A 20,962-nucleotide genomic window follows, 5' to 3' on the forward strand; every position below is an offset into this window, starting at 1 on the left:
TGCAGAGTGTGATAAGGTCTCCCCTGAGGGTCCTCTTCTCCAGGCTGAACACCTCCAGCTCCCTCAGCCTCTCCTCATCAGCCTTTCCCTCCAGCCCCCTCCCCAGTCTGGTCTCTCTCCTCTGGACCTGCTCCAGCACCTCAAGATCTTTCTTGCAGTGAAGGCCCAGAGCTGCATACAGTGCTCGAGGTGAGGCCTCCCCAGTGCTGAGTCCAGGGCAGAATTCCATCCCCAGTGCTGCTGGCCACACTGTTCCTGATCCAGGCCAGGATGCCATTGGCCTTCCATGCCCCCCAGGCACACAACTGGCTCCTGTCCAGCTGCTGTCACCCAGCACTGCCAGGTGCCTCTCTGCCAGGCCGCTCTCCAGCCACTCATCCCCCAGCCTGTAGCCTGCATGGGGTTATTGTGGCCAAAGTGTAGGAGCCTGAACTTGGCCTTGATCAATCTCTAACCACTGGCCTCAGCCCACTGACCCAGCCTGGCCAGGTCCCTCTACAGCATCCTCCTACCCTCCAGGAGATCCACACTCTCCTGGTGTTCTGAACAGTCCCTTCCCAGCCTTCCTGTAGGTCCCCTTCAGACAGCTTGATGAACAACTAACAAAAAAAACCAAACAAACAAACACACAAACAAAAAACCCCTCCAAAGCAAAATTTATACTCAGAAATACCAACCCAGGAAAAACCTAACTGCCAAAGCACTAAAAACCTGGTGCTGTATCTTTATGTTATCATCACACGAGGAAGACTTCCCTGCCTCTATCAATATATTCTGGAGGAAAGAAAATACAAAGAAGTGTCAGTCTGGGGAGAAGGCAGGACACAAAGAGGTAAAGCATGGAGCTAAGGCAGTGAAGAGAATGAGAGGTGTGAATCACTGCCTTGGGTTCTCGATTAGGTACAAAAATCTGTCCCTCAGGAGCAGCCTCTGGGAGCTGCCAATGGGCAGAGCCTGAAGCCTTTCTCCCTATCAGTGTTTTTCAGTCCCATCGACATTCCCAGTTGCCAGGACGGTCTCCAATGTGCAATAGTTAGAATCACAAAACCCACACTGCATAAAAATTAATTAGCTTTCATCCCCAGAGAGTATGCATCCTTCCAGGTCACCACGGAGGTGCAACCAGAGCCGCTGCCACGCTGCAGCTCGCTCCCCAGCTCCACTTTCCCACCTCGCCAGCATTCATCAGCGTGGGTGACACAAAGGAATTGTTCCATCAACTCCTTTTACAAGACTGTCACAAGCTGCTTCATTCAAGGCAGCCACACTTCTGAAGCAGCAAGGAGCTGACATCACAGGCTCAGGGACTGCATTTACATGCACTGAATAAAGGAGATGTGATCGAAAATAGCATCACTATCATTTCACAATGAACTTTGGTTTGTCGGTGCATTAGGACCTGGGGTGCCAAGCAAAGGAGGTGCTCCCAGACCTCTGCTTCCAGTGAGGTCTAAGGCATCTTTCTGATGGCCACAACAGCAGAGCAGTTGAGCTTTTAAAGTGATCTAAAGATACCTGACACATTGGGGCATGGCAGCGTGGAGAAGGGACATTCTGCAAGGAAATGGTCCCCCCAGAAGCATATGGGGGTGCAGTAAGTGCTAGGGATGGAAATGGTTCCCCTAGAAGCATATGGAGGTGCAATAAGTGCTAGGGATGGAAATGGTCCCCCCAGAAGCATATGGGGGTGCAGTAAGTGGTAGGGATGGAAATGGTTCCCCTAGAAGCATATGGAGGTGCAATAAGTGCTAGGGATGGAAATGGTCCCCCCAGAAGCATATGGGGGTGCAGTAAGTGCTAGGGATGGAAATGGTTCCCCTAGAAGCATATGGAGGTGCAATAAGTGCTAGGGATGGAAATGGTCCCCCCAGAAGCATATGGGGGTGCAGTAAGTGCTAGGGATGGAAATGGTTCCCCTAGAAGCATATGGAGGTGCAATAAGTGCTAGGGATGGAAATGGTCCCCCCAGAAGCATATGGGGGTGCAGTAAGTGGTAGGGATGGAAATGGTTCCCCTAGAAGCATATGGAGGTGCAATAAGTGCTAGGGATGGAAATGGTCCCCCCAGAAGCATATGGGGGTGCAGTAAGTGCTAGGGATGGAAATGGTCCCCCCCAGAAGCATATGGGGGTGCAGTAAGTGCTAGGGATGGAAATGGTCCCCCCAGAAGCATATGGGGGTGCAGTAAGTGGTAGGGATGGAAATGGTCCCCCCAGAAGCATATGGGGGTGCAGTGACAGAGATGGAAATGGTCCCCCCAGAAGCATATGTGGGTGCAGTAAGTGGTAGGGATGGAAATGGTCCCCCCAGAAGCATATGGGGGTGCAGTAAGTGGTAGGGATGGAAATGGTTCCCCTAGAAGCATATGGAGGTGCAATAAGTGCTAGGGATGGAAATGGTCCCCCCAGAAGCATATGGGGGTGCAGTAAGTGGTAGGGATGGAAATGGTCCCCCCCGAAGTATATGGACATACAGTAAGTGGTAGGGATGGAAATGGTCCCCCCAGAAGCATATGGAGGTGCAGCAGGTGGTAAGGATGGGAATGGCCCCCCCAGAAGCAAACTGAGGTGCAGTAGGTGGTGAGGGTGCCAAGTGCCACACTGGGCAGTGTTCCTTACGTCGTTCAGCTGCTTGCCACGGGTGGGGGCGATGGCATTGCTCAGCTGCTTGGTCCCTGCCTTTAGAGCTGCATCTCTTCTTGCTTGCTCCAGCAGGACTCTAGCTCGCTCTTTGAGCTCTTCCTGTCTTGACAACATTCGTTGCTGAAAAAGAAAGAAACACAATTAAGAGCAGGGCAGCCTGAGGCTACTTCGCGTTTACACAGCAGTTAGCAGCCAGGGGCCTTCCTGTATAATAAAGGTCAGGAGGAGGCAGATGGCTTACAGCTCCAGGAGCATTCTAGACAGAGCATTCTAGAGAAATGAGAAAGGAAAGATGATCCCAATGTAAAATGAAAAGTCCCAGCCCTTTATGATGGAAATAAGAGTTCTCACCCCTCCCCTTAAAACTTAATTTCTATCAACATTTTAATGCCTTTAAACTGCAACTGTGGAAAAAAAAACCCAACCAATAACTGGCTTGATGGAAGCTGTGTGAAATGTGCTCTGTGTTTACTTGTTTGCTTTAATATGTATGCAAATGGAGTGCTTTGTGGGCTACTGCTACAGGTATCGCTCACTTATAGCTCAAAGTGAACAGAAAGAGGTTGGGAACAAGGCTGGGAGCCTGTGAAAGCTTCTGCTTCAGGCATGGAGAACCTCCAGCAAGCTCCTTCCCCATGCACGTGGCCAGTGGTACTGCAGAGGAGAAATAATGGAAGAGGAGCTTCTGCACAGGCAACACAGAATCACAGAATGGGCTGGGCTGGAAGGGACCTCCAAAGCTCATCCAGTCCAACCCCCTGCAGTCCCAGCAGGAGCAGGGACATCCTCCACTAGGTCAGGTTGCCCAGAGCCCTGTCCAGCCTCACCTTGAATATCTCCAGGGATGGGGCCTCAACCACCTCCCTGGGCAACCTGTTGCAGCCTCCTGGTGCAGAACTTGTTCCTCACATCCAATCTCCATCTGCTCTCTCTTGTCTAGTTTGAAGCCATTGCCCCTGGTCCTGTCCCTGCAGGCCTTTGGGAACAGTCCCCCTGCAGCCTTCTTGTAGCCCCCTTCAGGCCCTGGAGCACTTTCACACACAGGAGCTCACAAGTGCTGACTTAAGTCCAGGTCAAGTGCGAATGTTGGGAAACCACATCTGTAGGCCTTGACATTGTCCTTCCACAGCTGGGAGAGATGCTGCAGGCTGTGCTCCTGCAACAGCCAGGTGGAAACTGAGATAGTCAATTCCACCCAACAAGTGGTGTTCCAGGTTTTTTGGCATAGGGATCACTGAGTGGAGAGGTGTGCTTGCAGTTTGGGCTCCAGAAGGCCATCCTCAGAAAAGAGCTCTTGCCACACTCAGTGGCAAAAAGCCTTGGGGCCATCTCCTTTGAGATGGAGAGGCTGGGAAGACGAACAGGAGGGCGAATACTGGCAATTATTTTCTGCTGGAAAGGCTCTTTGTCAGCACCACCAACTTGTTAGCCCAAGTATTTCTCACCCAGTGTTAAACCTCCACTGCCAGCCTCACTGTTTCTCCTGAAAACAGAGTGTGAATGTCAGACATGGAGAAAGGACTCGAATGGCAGCTCCACCTTTGTGCAAGGGCTTGTAGTCACAGGGTGAGAGGGAACGGATTGAAGCTCGAGGAGGGCAGATTGAGACTGGAGATGGGGAAGAAATTCTTGCCAGTGAGGGTGGGGAGACACTGGCACAGGCTGCCCAGGGAGGCTGTGGCTGCCTCCTCCCTGGAGGCGTTCAAGGCCAGGCTGGATGAGGCCTTGAGCAAGCTGGGCTGGTGGGAGGTGTCCCTGCCCATGGCAGGGGGGTTGGAACTGGCTCACATTGAAGGTCTGTTCCAACCTAAACGATTCTATGAATCTCTGAACCTATGACTCTTGCCTTCTGGGCACAAGGAAGTGCCCAATCAATGCCTTACCTGGGCTGTTTTTGCAGTTAGATCCACCTGACTGAAAGCCGTCCTGGCCTCGCTGTCAGAGTCAGACTCCGCTTGCCTCGGAGAAGCAGGAGGCTTCTTCGCAAGGTCCATGTCCTTATGAGAGGAGTATCCAAGCTGAGCAGTGGGAGACAAACCGGGCTTTGTGACGGGTGAGCCAGGCTCTGCCCTCGTGCTCTCCGCAGCTGCCAGGCGTCCCAGCTGCTCTTGCTCCGCGAAGCCCCCGGTGCTGTCTGAGCTCTGGTGTCTCCTCTTGCTGTTCTCTTCGCGAGGGACCGTGGGAGACACGTCCTCCTTCTGGTCGCCGACGTGTGCCAGGTCGCTCAAGTCCAGGGCGTCAGCTACCAGCAGCTTCTTCCTCCCCGGCGCCGGCGGCGCTTGCGTCGCGTCGGTGCCGCTCCACTTCCCCACGTCCTCAGAGGCAGAGGTCCTCCCGGAGCTCTGCTGCGACTTCTGCGGATCGGGGTCGCTTCGAGTCCTGCGGGAGGAAGGGGAGGCCGTGCTGGGGCTCAGGTGGTCGTCAGGAGTCTGGTGCTCGCTCTCAGACTCGCCCACGCCGCTGTCGTTGACGAAGACGGAGTCGTCCTGGGAAGCAAAGTCTGCCAAGGCGCCGTCTGGGGGGTGCAGCTCGGGCTCCCGCTTCAGGTCGCTCAGCTCCGCGTAGAACTTCTCCTGGTCGACAGAGCTGTTGGGGTCCGTCTCATAGTTACCCACTTTGTAGGTGCTCTTGCTGCTGTTCTCCTCGATCTGGACCACGTTTAACTCCTGGCCACAGAAGTGTGCCCTGATTTGATAGAGATAGGTCATCACGGTGAGCTTGTCAGGGATGGCCAGCAGCACCATGTCGGAAGGCTCCAGCAGCCGCGAGATTCCCAAGCTGGCAAAGCCGTCGTACGCCTTGGGAGACAGACAGAGGGCAGGTTACACTGCAGCACCTCACAGAATCACACAGGTGTCAGGGCTGGAAGGGAGCCCAAGGATCAGCCAGTTCCAACCCCCCTGCCATGGGCAGGGACACCTCACACTACAGCAGGTTGCTCACAGCCACAGCCAGCCTGGCCTGAAAAACCTCCAGGCAGGAGGCTTCCACCACCTCCCTGGGCAACCTGTGCCAGTGTCTCACCACCCTCATGGGCAACAACTTCTTCCTGACAGCCAATCTGAATCTCCCCACTTCTAGTTTTGCTCCATCCCCCCCAGTCCTATCAATCCCTGACACCCTCAAAAGTCCCTCCCCAGCTTTCAGATATTGCAAGGCCACAAGAAGGTCTCCTGGGAGCCTTCTCTTCTCCAGACTGAACACCCCCAGCTCCCTCAGCCTGTCCTCGCAGCAGAAGTGCTCCAACCCCCTGCTCATTTTCTTGGCCTCCTCTGGACCTGCTCCATCAGCTCCATGTCCTTCCTATACTGAGAGCTCCAGACCTGGATGCAGTACTCCAGGTGAGGTCTCACCAGAGCAAAGTGGCAGCATCACCTCTCTGGATCTGCTGGCCACGCACGAGACAACAACTTCAAAGCCCTTCTGTCTGCAGCGGGAAAAGCCTAGCAGTATCTTAAATGGCTCTCACTCAGGTAAGCAGGAAACAAGCAAATTTATATAAAAAAACATAGTGTAAGAGCTAGAGCAGAAAAAAAAAATGAAGAGAAATAAAAAAGGAAAGCAACTTGGGATGGCTTTTTAAGATTAAGAACAAAGATAGAAGCAACACGACACTAATCCATCTGGAGCTTTATCACTGGCCATCAGCCTGCTCCCTTCTGCCGGCCAGGTAATTGCAGTGATTTGTGTTGATGAAAAACTTCTGCCCAGATAGCCAAAAAAGGACAGCACCACCGATGGCTTGATACTTGAGGCAGCTCTCAGAGGAAGCCGGCAGACGAAAGCAGTTGAGAAGCCATCGGCCCAGGCTCGCTTTGTAAGAAAGAGAAAGTGAATTCCCCTCTCCCTCCGCTTTCATTTCTAAACCCCAAGCAGCCTGGAAGCCTCTCAGTGAGGCCACATTGTCCTTCCCTCAGCTAGCCCTGTGAGCCAGTGGGCTTGGTGCATCAGGTTTTTCTAGTTTGGGAGAATTAAAGCCGTTTCTCAATTTACAATTAATTATTGCTATCCTGGATTAACCCTGGAAGGTGGGATTGTGTTTCAAGCAAGCCTTTAAAAAGGCCTGCTGTGAGCATAGAGGCAAAGCACTGAGGCTTCTCCTCCCACCACCCTCATGGGCAAGAGCTTCTTCCTAACATCCAGTCTGAATTTCCCCACTTCTAGTTTTGTTCCATTTCCCCCAGTCCTATCACTCCCTGACACCCTCCAAAGTCCCTCCCCAGCTTTCTTGGAGCCCCCTTCAGATACTGGAAGGCCACAAGAAGGTCTCCTGGGAGTCTTCTCCTCTCCAGACTGAACAACCCCAACTCTCTCAGGCTGTCTCCAGAGCAGAGCAGAGCAGCTCCAGCCCTCTGCTCACCCTCCTGGCCCTTCTCTGGACACCTTTCAGCACCTCCAGCTCCTTCCTGGAAGAGAGGCTCCAGAGCTGGACACAGAGCTCCAGGTGGGGTCTCAGCAGAGTGGAGCAGAGGGGCAGAATCCCCTCCCTGGCCCTGCTGGCCACATTTCTCTTGCTGCAGCCCAGGCTCTGCTTGGCTCTCTGGGCTGCAAGTGCTCCCTGCTGGCTCCTGCTGAGCTTCTCATCCCCCAGCACCCCCAAGGCCTTTTCTTCAGGGCTGCTCTCAAGCCAGTCCCTGCCCAGCCTATATCAGTGCCTGGCATTGCCCTGACCCAGCTGCAGGACCTTGCCCTTGGCCTTGTTGAATCTCATGAGGCTTGGGCCCAGCCAAGTGTAGTTCAGCTGTTTACACTTTGGAAGGGCAGGCCATGTCACTAGCAATGTGCAGAATTCCTCTTCTGGAGCAGGAGCTGTGCTGCAGGTTTCACACTTCAGTCATTATCATTTGCCACTAATCAAATGGACTTGTGCAAAACATTTGGCACTGCCCCACAGCACATCCTGGTCACTAGCTGGGAAAAGTTTGGGCTAGAGGGATGGCCACTGGGCTGGGTAAGGAATTGGCTGGAGGGTTACACACAAAGAGTTGTGGGCAAGGGCTCAGGGTCCGCATGGAGCCCAGTGACAAGTGGTGGCCCTCAGGGGTTGGTACTGGGACCAGTGCTGGTGAACATCTTTGTCAGTGCCATGGGAAGTGGCATTGAGGCTCCCTCAGGGAGTCTGCAGGTGGCACCAAGCTGTGTGGTGCTGCTGACAGGCTGGAGGGAAGGGATCCATCCAGAGAGATCTGGGTAGGCTGCAGAGCTGGGCCCAAGCCAACCTCCTGAAGTTTCAGCAAGGTCCTGCAGCTGTGTCAGGGCAATCCCAAGCACAAATCCAGGCTGGGTGAGGAGTGGCAGGAGAGCAGCCTGCAGGAGAAGGCCTTGGGGGTGTCAGTTGGTGACAAAGTGCCCAGGAGCCAGCAATGGTCACTGGCAGCCCAGCAGGCAGCTGTGTGCTGAGCTGCATCCAGAGCAGGGAGAGCAGCAGCACAGGGAGTGGATTCTGTCCCTCTGCTCTGCTCAGACCACACCTGCAGCACTGCCTCCAGTGGGGTCCCAAAGAAGGACCTGGAGCTGCTGGAGCAGGTCCAGAGGAGGCCACAAAGATGCTCAGAGGGCTGCAGAACCTACCCTGTGGGGACAGGCTGGGAGAGTTGGGGCTGTTCAGCCTGGAGAAGGCTCCAGGGAGACCTCAGAGCAGGTTTGGGGGTTTTATTTAATTTACTGCCAAGCTGATTGACAGGCATCAATTGGGATCCATCAGCACAAGCACCAGAGGCATTATTCCAACCATTTCCCAACTCTGTAAGACACTGACATCCTGGCTGGGATCAGATGTCACAGGTAAAGAGCCTTTTTCATTCAGCATCAGTGGCAGCACAGCCTGGTATGCCCTAGCAGGAAGCTGTGGAAGTGATGTGCCTTGTGTGTGGAACTGTGCATTTCAAGGTGCAACCAGACACAGCAATTGCACTGAATTAGTTGCCTCTGAAGGGCTCTTCTCTGTTTTCATTAAGATACAAACCAGGTCAGGCACCCTTAGAAGATATTCTCTTATGGCTTAACCTTTCCTCTGCGGTCACAGTCTTGGGAGAGGGAAATAAAAAAAATAAATAAAAGCTGCTTTGGACAAAGAAAACTGTCCCATTCATCTGTAGATGTTATTTTAATTGGTTAGGAGGCATCACTGTCAAACCTGTTAGGTATCTGCATGGAATTCCTAGGCAGCCATTGTTGGCAGCGCCGCGTTCCCTGCCAGCGAGGGCACGAGGGGTTATCAGGCATGGCTGTGTGAGACCAGGAAATAAATCTGCAGGAAGCAACTGAGATACTCAGCCTAGCTGTCAGGGGAAGGCTGGCGAGGTGATGAAAGAGAAAAAGTGCACAATAACAACAATCAGGACTTCTGCAGGCCTGGGAACCGCGGCCCGGCGGAGGGCCGGGCCCCGGCGCAGAGCCCTCTGCCATCAGGGTCTCATGAAGGGCAGATGATTGATGGCCGCTCGCCTCCTTCGGCAGGAGCCCGGCCTTGCTTGTGCTCCAATCCACCTGGACCAGCTGAGCAAAATGGGAAGTGCCCCAAGATGTGGCCACAGAAACCGCAGTGCTGTCAGGGGCAGCACACCTAGGGCAGACCCTCTGAGCCAGATCCCCCTGGGCCTGTCTCCACCCAGGCGGCCGCAGCTCGGGGATGCTGCCTTGCCCAGGCTCCTAAGGCTCTGCTTTGCAAAGCAGCTCCCTGGCTGACACCCAGCTGCGGGGCACAGCCCAGCAAAAACCCCCTCCACGCAGGTGGGTGGCACTCCAGTGCTGCCAGAAACCTGCAAGCCAACAGCCTCCAGTTATTCTTGCTACGTAGCATGGAAATGTGTTAATTCCTTCCAGAAGAGTTTTCACACTTTGGTCCCAACTAAACTCACTGCTTTTAAAGCACTGAATAAAGAGGTAAACTAAAAGTGAATGAAAAAAGTGAAGTTAAAAAAAACCAACAAGCAGAATAAAAAACTAGAAGAAAAAAAGAAAAGGAAAGGAAAAGAGGAAAAGGAAAAGAGGAAAAGGAAAAGAGGAAAAGGAAAAGAGGAAAAGGAAAAAATGGAAAGGGGGAAAAGGGGAAGGGGAAAAGGGGAAAAGGAAAAGGGGAAAGGGAAAAGGGGAAGGGGAAAAGGGGAAGGGGAAAAGGGGAAGGGGAAAAGGGGAAGGGGAAAAGGGGAAGGGGAAAAGGGGAAGGGGAAAAGGGGAAGGGGAAAAGGGAAAAAGGGGAAAAGGGAAAAAGGGGAAAAGGGAAAAAGGGGAAAAGGGAAAAAGGGGAAAAGGGAAAAAGGGGAAAAGGGAAAAAGGGGAAGGGAAAAAGGGGAAGGGAAAAAGGGGAAGGGAAAAAGGGGAAGGGAAAAAGGGGAAGGGAAAAAGGGGAAGGGAAAAAGGGGAAGGGAAAAAGGGGAAGGGAAAAAGGGGAAGGGAAAAAGGGGAAGGGAAAAAGGGGAAGGGAAAAAGGGGAAGGGAAAAAGGGGAAGGGAAAAAGGGGAAGGGAAAAAGGGGAAGGGAAAAAGGGGAAGGGAAAAAGGGGAAGGGAAAGCAAAAAAGGAAAAGGGAAAAGGAAAAAAGGAAAAAGGGAACCTAATAGAAAAAAAGAAAAAAGGAAAATAAAAAAGAAAACTAAAAAGTAAAATAAAAAAGTAAACAAAAAAGGTAGAACCAAAAAGTAAAACAAAAAAGTAAAACAAAAACCAAAATGAAAAAAAGTAAACAAAAAAAAGCAAATCAGAAAATGTACACAAAAAATGTAAAAGAAAAACAAAACAGAAGAAAAACCTAAAATTAAAAAAAGTAAACTAAAAAAGTCCAATAGAAAAGTAATCTAAAAAACAATGTAAAATAAAAAGTAAACTAAAATAAAGGAAAAATAAAGAAATGAACTAGAAAAGTAAATTAAAAAAACTTGAAAAATACAAAAAGTGGAATAAAAATTTAAAAAAAACCCATGAAAATAAAGAATGTGAAATAAAAGTAAAATAAAAGAGCAGAGTAAAAAAAACTTATTTTCCCCTATTTTCCCCTTTTTTCTTTTTCTTCCCCCATTTTTTTCTTTTCCCTCTATTTTTTCCCTATTTTCCCCTTTTTTCTTTTTCTTCCCCCATTTTCTCTTTTCCCTCTATTTTCCCCTATTTTCCCCTTTTTTCTTTTTCTTCCCCCATTTTTCTCTTTTCCCTCTATTTTTCCCTATTTTCCCCCTTTTTCTTTTTCTTCCCCCATTTTTCTCTTTTCCCTCTATTTTTCCCTATTTTCCCCTTTTTTCTTTTTCTTCCCCCCATTTTTCTCTTTTCCCTCTATTTTTTCCCTATTTCCCCCTTTTTTTCTTTTTCTTCCCTCTCTTTTTTTCTTTCCCCCTATTTTTTCCCCTATTTCCCCCTTTTTTCTTTTTCTTCCCCCCTTCTCCCCCCCATTTTCTTTTCCCATCAGTGCTTACCTTTTTGTTGTTCTCTTTAATATCTTGAGGATTCAGGGACTTGTAGTCACTGGAGGGGCAAACAGCACAGCAGGTATGTACAGTGTTGGATAAAAGTAGCAGTTGCAAAACAAACAAACAATCCCCCCCCACCTTCCCCCCCCCCAAAATAAAAACAACACCCAAAAGCTAAAACAAAAAATTGCTGCTCACTAATCTGGTACAGTAAGCAGAGATTTCACAGCAATTCAATCAACAAAACTAATAGTGTGGAAAATGAAAGGGATAGATAGACAAATAAATAAATAAACAAGCAGAGATTTCATTGCCTGAAGCTTTCCATCTAGCAGAAGAAGGTAAGGCAGGGACTAGAGGCTGGGCCTTGACAACCAAATTTACCAGCAGGTAATCCAGCCTTGTCAGCCTGCAAAGAGCTACAGGCTTATTCCTCTCATCTCATTTCAACACCACCACAATTTTCATCATCATCATCTTGAAGTCACTTCTTTGTAGAAGATTAAGAAGAAGGAAAAACAACTCGTGGAGAAAGGAGGGGTGGGGGTGGGGAAACAATTGTTTATCCAAGAGGTCATAAAGTTGGAGCGTGCGTAAAATGGGGGTTTGGCTTTGACAAAGGATGGAGCCCTGCTGCAAGGAAAAGGGAAGGGGGGGGAAAAAGAAATTCACCACCTGACTGAAATAGAGATTTATTGCAGAAATCAGGGATTGCCTTTCTCAATGAAATATATTTATTAAACAGAAGAGGGACTTGGGATTTTTTCCCCCACAGCTTCCAAGGGGTTGCACTTCTCAATCAATATATTTATTAAACAGAAGAGGGACTTGGGATTTTTTTCCCCCACATCTTCCAAGGGGTTGCATTTCTCAATCAATATATTTATCACAGTATCACAGTATAACTAAGGTTGGAAGAGACCCCAAGGATCATCAAGTCCGACCTGTCTCAGCAGACCTCCCAGCTAGACCATGGCACCAAGTGCCACGTCCAATCTCCTCTTGAACACTTCCAGGGACCAATCTCCTCTTGAACACTTCCACCACCTCCCTGGGCAGCACATTCCAATGATGAATGACTCTCTCAGTGAAGAACTTTCTCCTCACCTCAAGTCTAAAACTCCCCTGGCACAGCTTGAGACTGTGTCCCCTAAACAGAAGAAGGACTTGGATTTTTTTCCCCCCACATCTTCCAAGGGGTTGCATTTCTCAATGAAATAAAGCAGGGACTTGCATTTCTCCCCCACCCCCCTACTTCCCCAGCTTTAAACATTGCATGTTTCTAGGAGGCTTAGCTTAGGCAGACAGAGAGTTGTGGGCAACTTACATCAGGTCTGGTCTAAAGTGATGCAGTATTGCACAAAAGGATAAACCATTCCTCCACGAGGTGGTAAAATTGGTGATTTTCACTCCCCTATAGTTTTTGGTGACTTCTTTGCACCACACCAGCAGTGACTGACTGGCATTTGGCTTCTTCCCCAGCACAGGACTTGGTATTGGGCTTGGCTGCAAAAAGAAAAGGAGACACACACACACACACACACACACACACAAAAAAGAAGAGTAAGAAGATAAAAGAATTTAATGGAAGATGAGAATTAACATTAATTGACCCAACTGGATGATCTGTCTCCTTTGATGTGAGTTTAGGTCCTCCACAGCTGTCAGTTTACAATGACTGCAACTAGCAGAAGACACAAATCCAAGTTATTATCCACAGCCGTCGCCCTGGGCGCTCGTCTCCAAGGGACGGAGATGTTCAGGATTCCAGCTCTGCACCGCCAAGAGGCCAAGAGCCGCACCGCTGCCAGCAGCGCGCCGCGGCCACGGCCCTGCGCTGCCCCTGGCGCTCGCCTCGGCAGGCAAGGCCCCCGGCGCAGCCCTGCACTTGGCCCAGTGAGGTTCGACGGGGACAAGTGCAGAGTCCTGCAGCTGGGGAGGAAGGATAAACTGCAGCAGGACAGGCTGGGAGGGGATCTGCTGGAGAGCAGCCCTGTGGAGAAGGACCTGGGAGTGCTGGTGGGCAGCAAGTTCTGCAGGGGACAGCAATGTGCCCTGGGGGCCAAGAAGGGCAATGGGATCCTGGGATGCATTCAGAGGAGTGTGTCCAGCAGATGCAGGGAGGTTCTCCTCTCCCTCTACTCTGCCTTCCTGAGACCTCATCTTGAGTACTTTGTCCAGTTTTGGTCTCCCCAGTTCAGGAGGGACAGGGATCTGCTGGAGAGGGTCCAGCAGAGGGCTGTGAGGATGCTGAAGGCACTGCAGCACTGCCTGGTGAGGAGAGGCTGAGGGACCTGGGGCTCTTTAGTCTGGAAAAGAGAAGACTTAGAGGGGATTTAATAAATATTTATAAATATCTGAGGGCTGGGGGTCAGGAAGGAGGGGACAGGCTCTGCTCAGTTCCACCCTGTGATAGGACAAGGAGCAATGGATGTAAGCTGCAGCACAGGAAGTTCCACCTCAACATGAGGAGGAACTTCTTCACTGTGAGGGTCACAGAGCACTGGAGCAGGCTGCCCAGAGAGGTTGTGGAGTCTCCTCTGGAGACTTTCAAGGCCTGTCTGGATGTGCTCCTGTATAACCTGAGCTAGACTGTATGCTCCTGCTCTGGCAGGGGGGTTGGGCTTGACGATCTCTTTGGGTCTCTTCCAACCCCTGGCATCCTGTGTGATCCTCTGAAAAGCATCCCTAGAAGCCTTTTTGCTTTTAAGGAAGGTAAGATCCTGAGTGGAGCAGGTCCCTTCCAAGCCAAACCATGCTGTCAATCTATGAGGTTTCTAAACAGCCACTTCCAACTACACCCAGAGAGCTTCCTCTTCCAGGCTGCAGTCTTTCTATGTGGGAAAGGAGTCTGGGCCATCAAGCACTGTCAGAAGGTGGTTTCTAGGAAGTATCATTAGCTAATGATGGCCACTTCCCCACAGGTGACTCAGACACTTTCAGTAACATTTTTGTGAGCACAAGGCCAAGAATTTAATATTTTGGCTGTTTGTCGTTCAGAGATTGATAGAAGGCTTTAGGTTGGAAGGGACCCCAAAGATCATCCAGTCCCAACCCCCTGCCATGGGCAGGCACACCTCCCACCAGCCCAGCTTGCTCAAGGCCTCATCCAGCCTGGCCCTGAACACCTCCAGGAAGGGAACGTCCACAGCCTCCCTGGGCAACCTGTGCCAGTGTCTCCCCACCCTCCATGCAGAGAGTTTCTTCCTCATCTCCAGTCTCAGTCTCCCCTCTCCCTTCTGTATGATGTTTGTCTCCTTCAGCAGGGAAATTACTGATTGCAGCTGACATTTTCAGGAACCAGACCCCCATTTCACCCCCAAAAATCTCACTTTCAAAGGCTCTGTGTCATGAGGTGGCTGACATAAATCCAAGCTCTGAATGAAAGGGAAGGAACCCAGCTGTCTTGCTTTTGCAGTGTCACATAACTAAAAGCAAAGACACCCCCAGCCACCCCCCCCCAACATGCTGTTTATGCACCTTATAGCTAGAGAGCCCCCACATGAAGCTCAAAACAGAGTAATTCATTTCCTCCCTGCCAGCCACTTCATCTGGACAAGCAAAATCCTTCTGGCCACGCTACCTCTTTGTGAAAGACCAAGGATGCCCCCACTTGACTGAAGGCAGTCAGTACTGAGCCACCAGATGCTCCCTAACCAACTGATTTATGTGCTCCCCACTGCTGCTGGGGAAGGAAAAGGCCCAGGAGCAGGGAAGTCATTTTTCACCTTACCCTGACAGAGGTGTTTTAGCAGCACACCTCCCTCAGCCCTGCCAGCTCATTGGGAGAGGGCAGAATGTACCCCTGGCTGAAATGTTCTCCTATACTGCCTCAGATGGACAAAAAAGAAAAGGGCTAAAAAGTACTTTGGTTTGGTTGGTTTGGGGTTTTGGATGGGGCTGGGGTTATTTCTTGGTTATTTGGAAAACTCTTGTCAATGACTCAGCCCAGCAAGGTTAAATCCCTTAAGGCCAAGATGGTATCTCCAAGCACCCTGAGGTAACAGCTGAGCAGGGATACAGGACAGAGGGAAGGAAAAGCAGCATGGCATGAAAACCTTTCAGAGAAGCAAATGCTGCTTAGCAGCTGCCAGACACTTACTCCAGGCTCACACTGATGCAACTTAAAAATCAATGTTTTCTCCTGTTCTTCCATAGCAGGAAACAAAGGCCACCAGCTAACCACTGGCCTCAGCTTCCAGGTACCACAGAACCATGGAATCAATCCAGCCAGAAAAGCTCTTGAGGCTCACCCAGTCCAACCAGTCTCTAACTCTGCCCAGGATGAGGCTAAGCCATGGCCCTCAGCACCACATCTCTGCCTCTTTCAAACACCTCCAGGGATGGGCATTCAACCACCTCCCTGGGCAGCCTCTGCCAGGCTTTGAGAACCCTTTTGGGGGAAAAGTTTCTTCTGAAGTCCAACCTAAGCCTCCTTTAGCACAAGCTAAGGCCATTTCCTCTCCTCCTATTGCTTCCTCCTCTAGGGAGAAGAGGTCATGAGGATAATCAGAGGGCTTCAGAACCTCACTATGGGGACAGGCTGGGAGAGTTGGGGCTGTTCAACCTGGAGAAGGGAAGGTTCCAGGGAGACCTTAGAGCAGCCTTCTAGTACCTGAAGTGACTCCAGGAGAGCTGGGGAAGGACTTTTGACAAGGGCTGGGAGTGACAGGATGAGGGACAACGGCTTTGAGCTGGGAGAGGGGAGATTGAGACTGGAGATAAGGATGAAAATCTCTATAGTGAGGGTGGGGAGACACTGGCACAGGTTGCCCAGGGAGGCTGTGGCTGCCTCCTCCTTGGAAGTGTTGAAGGCCAGGCTGGATGAGGCCTTGAGCAAGCTGGGCTGGTAGGAGGTCTCCCTGCCCATGGCAGGGGGTTGGAACTGGATGATGTTTAAGATCCCTTCCAACCCAACCCATTCTGTGAACCTATGAACTAAACTCACCAGCTGAGGAGTCCACTCTACACCTCTGTTGGTCCCTAGCTTTATGGCATGGTGTTTGAGCAACACAGGATGTTGCTGCTGCCCCTAACCACTAAGGATATCTGCAAACCCAGCTGCCAGGTAGGAGTTCCACATTCAGCTAATTTGTTTCCTATATATGATTAATGACAAATCTTTAGGTAACCTCCAGGTTTCTCCAGCACCAGACACCTTAAAACTTTGCCTTCCTCACTTTTCTGAGTGTGCCTACAGCTAATGTGGACATGAAACAAAGTCTAAACTTGGATCTGAGGAGGCTTAGGCATAAGCTGTTAATTGCTTATCATTTCAGAGGTTTAATTTTGGCACAGCCACACCAGGCCATGTTCCATCATGGCCTCAATGTTCAGACATCTGCCTGATCCAACACGATGCTCTCAGCTTTGAACTGGGCAAGATGTGGAGGAAGGGAAAACCCTTGGGATAAGTCTCCAGGTAGCTGTTGGTCAAGTAGGTGAAATGATTTCATTCTCCAGGGCTTGCAGTTGCCTGTTACATATTTTGGTGGCCAGAAGGCTGGAAAGAGCTTTCCCAGACTATGTTTGGGAAAAGAAAGGAAAGCAGCTGGAGTCTGTATGGCTGCTGAAAGTGATTGGGTCATAGAGTTGCTTGGGTTGAAAAGCCCTCTCAGATCCCACTCCAACCACTCTCTATCCCTGACAAGGCTGGGGCTAAGCCATGGCCCTCAGCACCACATCTCTGCCTCTTTCAAACACCTCCTCCAGGGATGGGCATTCAACCACCTCCCTGGGCAGTCTGTGCAGGCTTTTGAGAGCCTGTTCAGTGAAGAGGTTTCTCCTAATGTCCAACCTAAACATCCCCAAAGGCAACTTGAGGCCGTTTCCTCTCCTCCTATCATTTGTTACTACAGAGAAGAGACAAAGCTCCACCTGGCTCCAGTCTCCTCTCAGGGAGCTGTAGAGAGCAAGAAGGTCTCCCCTCAGCCTCCTCTTCTCCACACTAAACACCCCCAGCTCCCTCAGCTGCTCCTCCCCAGCCCTCTTCTCCAGACCCTTCCCCAGCTTCCCTGCCGTTCTCTGGATCCTCTCCAGCCCTTCAGTGTTTTTCTTGTAGTGAGGGCCCCACAGGTGAACCAAGGACTTGATGTTTGTCCTACCAGATTTGGTGGAGGAGGATAATGGTTGGATTCAACAATCTTAAAGGTCTTTTCCAACCAAAATGATGCTGTGATCATTTGTAGTCTCACCGAGTGCTCTGTGGAGTGTGACACAGCAGGTCCATGTCATGAGCCCAGGCTCCCCATGACAACGACCTGGTCTAATGAAGAGACTCTTCTCCATTAAGCATCTCCCAGCTGCTCCAAAGAAATCAACTGGCAGCCCTGCAGACAGCTCTGACAGGCTCTGGTTACTTCAGCTCTGAGTACTGAGGAAGTGGTTGGGCAGCAAGCCACAGGGTGGAGTCATCCAACTGGAAGGTGCACACAGCCTCCAGAGCACAGCCATGGCAGAGCTCATGGGGGCAGAGGCTACCTTAGATCTGGCAACTCCTAACTGCCAAGTTCTTCATCCTGCATTTTTGGTAATCACCTGGCAGCCTCCTTTCAGCTTTTCCTTTGTCCAGCCACGAAGCAGCTTTTTCTTCACAGGGGCTTGGTTTGGTTTTCATCGCTGGGGATTAAGTGGATACGAAAACCCCAACCCCAACCCCAAGTCTTTGGGAACCGAACTCTAAGCATTCAAAACCACACAAGCCACAAGACTGCAACTGCTGGACCATTTCCTCACTTTGGGCAACGGGACACGGAGCCTGGCTGCTCCTGGGAGTTAATTAAGCAGAAGACAAGAGCGCTCATTTCGAGGCGAGTCCCTCCCTCCCTTTGTGGACCTTCTGAACGCAGCACAAAAGCACCGCAGAGCGGTGAGGGGAGTTCAGCCTCACCAGGTTGAGAAGCCCTAAATCTATGAGCTAATGGCACAGAGAAGATTATGTTAATGAGCTGGGAAAGGAGAAAGAAATCTGAGCCAACATAATGAACTGCTTCCTTAGGTGCAAGGAATGTCACCTGATGGTCAGTGCAGCCACGAGAAGGGGGCATAGCGAGCTCCTTCTCTGATTCAGCTATCATAAAAGGCTTGGCTGAGGCTTGTCTAGCTTCTCTTCCCTGAGGTCCCACAATCTTTGCCTTGAACGAGGCGTTTTCAATTAAAAAAGGCCTGGGCAAAGGTTTCTAATTGGCCCCATTAAGCAGGAGCCAACGCTGAGCTCAGCCTCTGATGCTCCGGCTGTCTGCAAGGGAACAGTGTGAGCAGGTCGCCCGCAGGGCCGGGGCTCATTTCCCTGCCCTCCCAAGATGGCCAATTTCCTTCTGTCCACCTCCCTTTCCCCAGCTGCCCCAGCAGCACGAGGGTAGAAGCCTCCGCTAGGGTGCAGCCTGTGCTGGAAGCCCAGCGCTGGAAGCCCAGCGCAGCCACCGGGATGCTGCGGGTTGCCGATCCCTGGCTCCCTGCCACGCCAGGAACCTTCAGTGCTGCGGGCAGCTTGCCAGAATGAAGCAACTTCAACCACAGAGGAGAAATAGCAATTTTCAAAGCTTTTAACTTTGTTAAATGTGAACTGAACTAGCAAAATGCACCTCCCTGGGCCCAAGGCTATCTCTGCCACATTTCAAAGGCCTGCAGCAAACAATGGAAGTGTTGGAGCTTGTCAGGAGAGGTCACGAGGAGCTCTGCTGAAAGCAAGCACAAGGCAGACCGAAAATGAGAGGCACTGCCAATTCCTCCTCAAACCAGGGAGCTCTTCTGGGTGCTTCTGCAGGAATCTCCTCTGCCTCAAGCCATTAAACAAACCCCAAGGGCTTCTCCCCCTCTTCTGGAGGTGCCCCCTTTTTCTCAGGCAAGCTTCTGAGGTGGTATCATTAAGGTGAGGTTGCTCCACAGAGATTTATGGGTAGCTGTTTTGTAAATCTACTGCCTCATGTCTGCTGGTGCCCAGCCACAGGCAGATTTGTGGAAGGGAGAAAGCTCTGCCCATGAGAACTCTTTGGTTCCAAGACTCGAGGACAGAGCCCTCTCGCCAGACTTGTGCAGGCATTGCACCAGTGAAGGAAAACGACCTCTGTGCACGGAGGGGCTGAGGGCACTCGGGGTTTGTAAGCCTGGGGTAGATGAGAGAGAGCCTGATGTGGTGCCTCTGAAGGCCAGGGGAGACCTCTGAACTGAGGGAAGAAATAAAATGAGCCCACTCTACAATCCTGCAGGAGCTGTTGCTGTCCATGAGCTCACAACAGGCATGACGACCCTCACGTAAACACCTTCCAACAGCTGGGCTTGGGTGGGAATTCGATGGACACAAGTGAGTCCCAGCCTTCATCAGCACTCTGTGCAACCACAGACAAGATGGAGATGAGTAAAATCTTGCTGCACTACTTGGTGGTAAGGAGGAGTCCTCCACAGACAATGGGGAGACTCCTGAAAGGCTTCGTTGTGGAATCCCAGGAGGCACCGGGTTGGAAGGGGCCCTTGAAGGTCCAACCCTGCTGCAGTGAGCAGGGGCAAAGAATCAGAGAATCACAGAACTCTTGAGGTTGGAGGAGACCTTTGAGACACACAGCAAAAACCAGGATGGAAAACTGCTCTTGGAATTATGCATCAAAGGTTCTGCAAGAGTATTTCTTAGGTTTGGTGTTGAAAGTCTGCATTAGGAAGGTGGATGACAGACTAGAACTGAAGCTAGGTTTGGACATCAAATGCACTGTAATCCCAGAGTGGCTCAGGTTGGGAGGGACCTCAGAGACCATCTGCTCCAAGCCCCTGCCATGGGCAGGGACACCTCTCAACTAGCCCAGGCTGCTCATGGCCTTATCCGGTCTGGCCTTGAACACCCCCAGGGAGGAGGCAGCCTCCTTGGGCAGCCTGTGCCAGAGTCTCACCACCCTCACACTGAAGAACTTCTCCCTCAGCTCCAGTCTGACCCTGCTCTGCCTCAGCTTCAAACCATTTCCCCTTGGCCTGTCTCTGGACACCCTCAGCAAAAGTCTCTCTGCAGCCTTCCTGCAGGATCCCTTCAGCTATTGCAAGGCAGCTCTGAGGTGCCCCTGGAGCCTTCTCCTCTCCAGGCTGCACACCCCCAGCTCCCTCAGCCTGTGCTCACAGCAGAGCTGCTCCAGCCCTTGGCTCATCTCTGTGGCCTCCTCTGGCCTCACTCCAGCAGCTCTGTGTCCTTCTGCTGCTGGGGATACCAGAACTGGAGGCAGGATTGGAAGTAGGGGTCTCAGAGAAGAGTCTCACCGCCCTCATACTGAAGAACTTCCTAAGATGCAGTCTAACCCTGCTCCCCCTCAGCTTCACAAAGAGCTCTGAGCTTAGAGAAAGGAGCAAAGGTCTGAAGAAAACAGGATGAAATTCAATAGGTGCAAGTGCAACACAGGAGCAGGCAATCATTTACATAAATGCAGGACGAGGAAGAACTGGTTAGGTAACAGCTCTTCACAAAAGGATGTGGGGCAAAGAATCTCTGCAGGCTGAACCTAAGTCAACAACATCAGCTTGTTGTGAAAAAGACAAACATCTCCCTGAGACACACAGAAAGCTTGCAAGACATATCCTATCTCTCCCACTCCACTCAGCATCCCTAGCAGGGTCACAGAATATAGTTGGTTGGAAGAGATCCTCGAGATCATCCAGCCCAACCTTGGACCCTGCCCTGAAGGGCTGAAGGCTGGACTGGATGATCTGGAAGGTCATTTCCAACAGAAGAACACCATGGAAGAAGGTGCATATTGAGTTTGCCCTGATCTAGAGTGGAACACAGAACACCATGGAAGAAGGTGCATGTTGAGTTTGCCCTGATCAAGAGTGGAACACAGAACACCATGGAAGAGGATGGATGTTCCCTCTGCCCTGGTGAGGAGTGGAACACAGAACACCACAGCAGGTGCATGTTCAGTCTGCCCTGATGAAGAGTGGAACATAGA

At 51.1% G+C, this 20,962-nt stretch overlaps 1 protein-coding gene across 12 annotated transcripts in view; it reads right to left on the reverse strand.

Moving 5' to 3' along the window:
• Positions 1–20,962, reverse strand: part of EHBP1 (EH domain binding protein 1) — a 186,912-nt gene that overhangs the window by 75,491 nt on the left and 90,459 nt on the right. For all 12 annotated transcript variants that reach the window (XM_054177263.1, XM_054177262.1, XM_054177258.1 and 9 more), the window contains 4 exons: positions 12,367–12,545; positions 11,046–11,094; positions 4,525–5,439; positions 2,618–2,761 (listed from right to left, as the gene is read on the reverse strand). In XM_054177263.1, the coding sequence (XP_054033238.1) occupies positions 2,618–2,761; positions 4,525–5,439; positions 11,046–11,094; positions 12,367–12,545 (1,287 nt within the window). The remainder of the gene's footprint in view (positions 1–2,617; positions 2,762–4,524; positions 5,440–11,045; positions 11,095–12,366; positions 12,546–20,962) is intronic.

The sequence above is a fragment of the Dryobates pubescens genome, chromosome 39 (genome assembly GCF_014839835.1).
Source record: "Dryobates pubescens isolate bDryPub1 chromosome 39, bDryPub1.pri, whole genome shotgun sequence".
In the NCBI taxonomy this organism is placed as follows: domain Eukaryota; kingdom Metazoa; phylum Chordata; class Aves; order Piciformes; family Picidae; genus Dryobates; species Dryobates pubescens.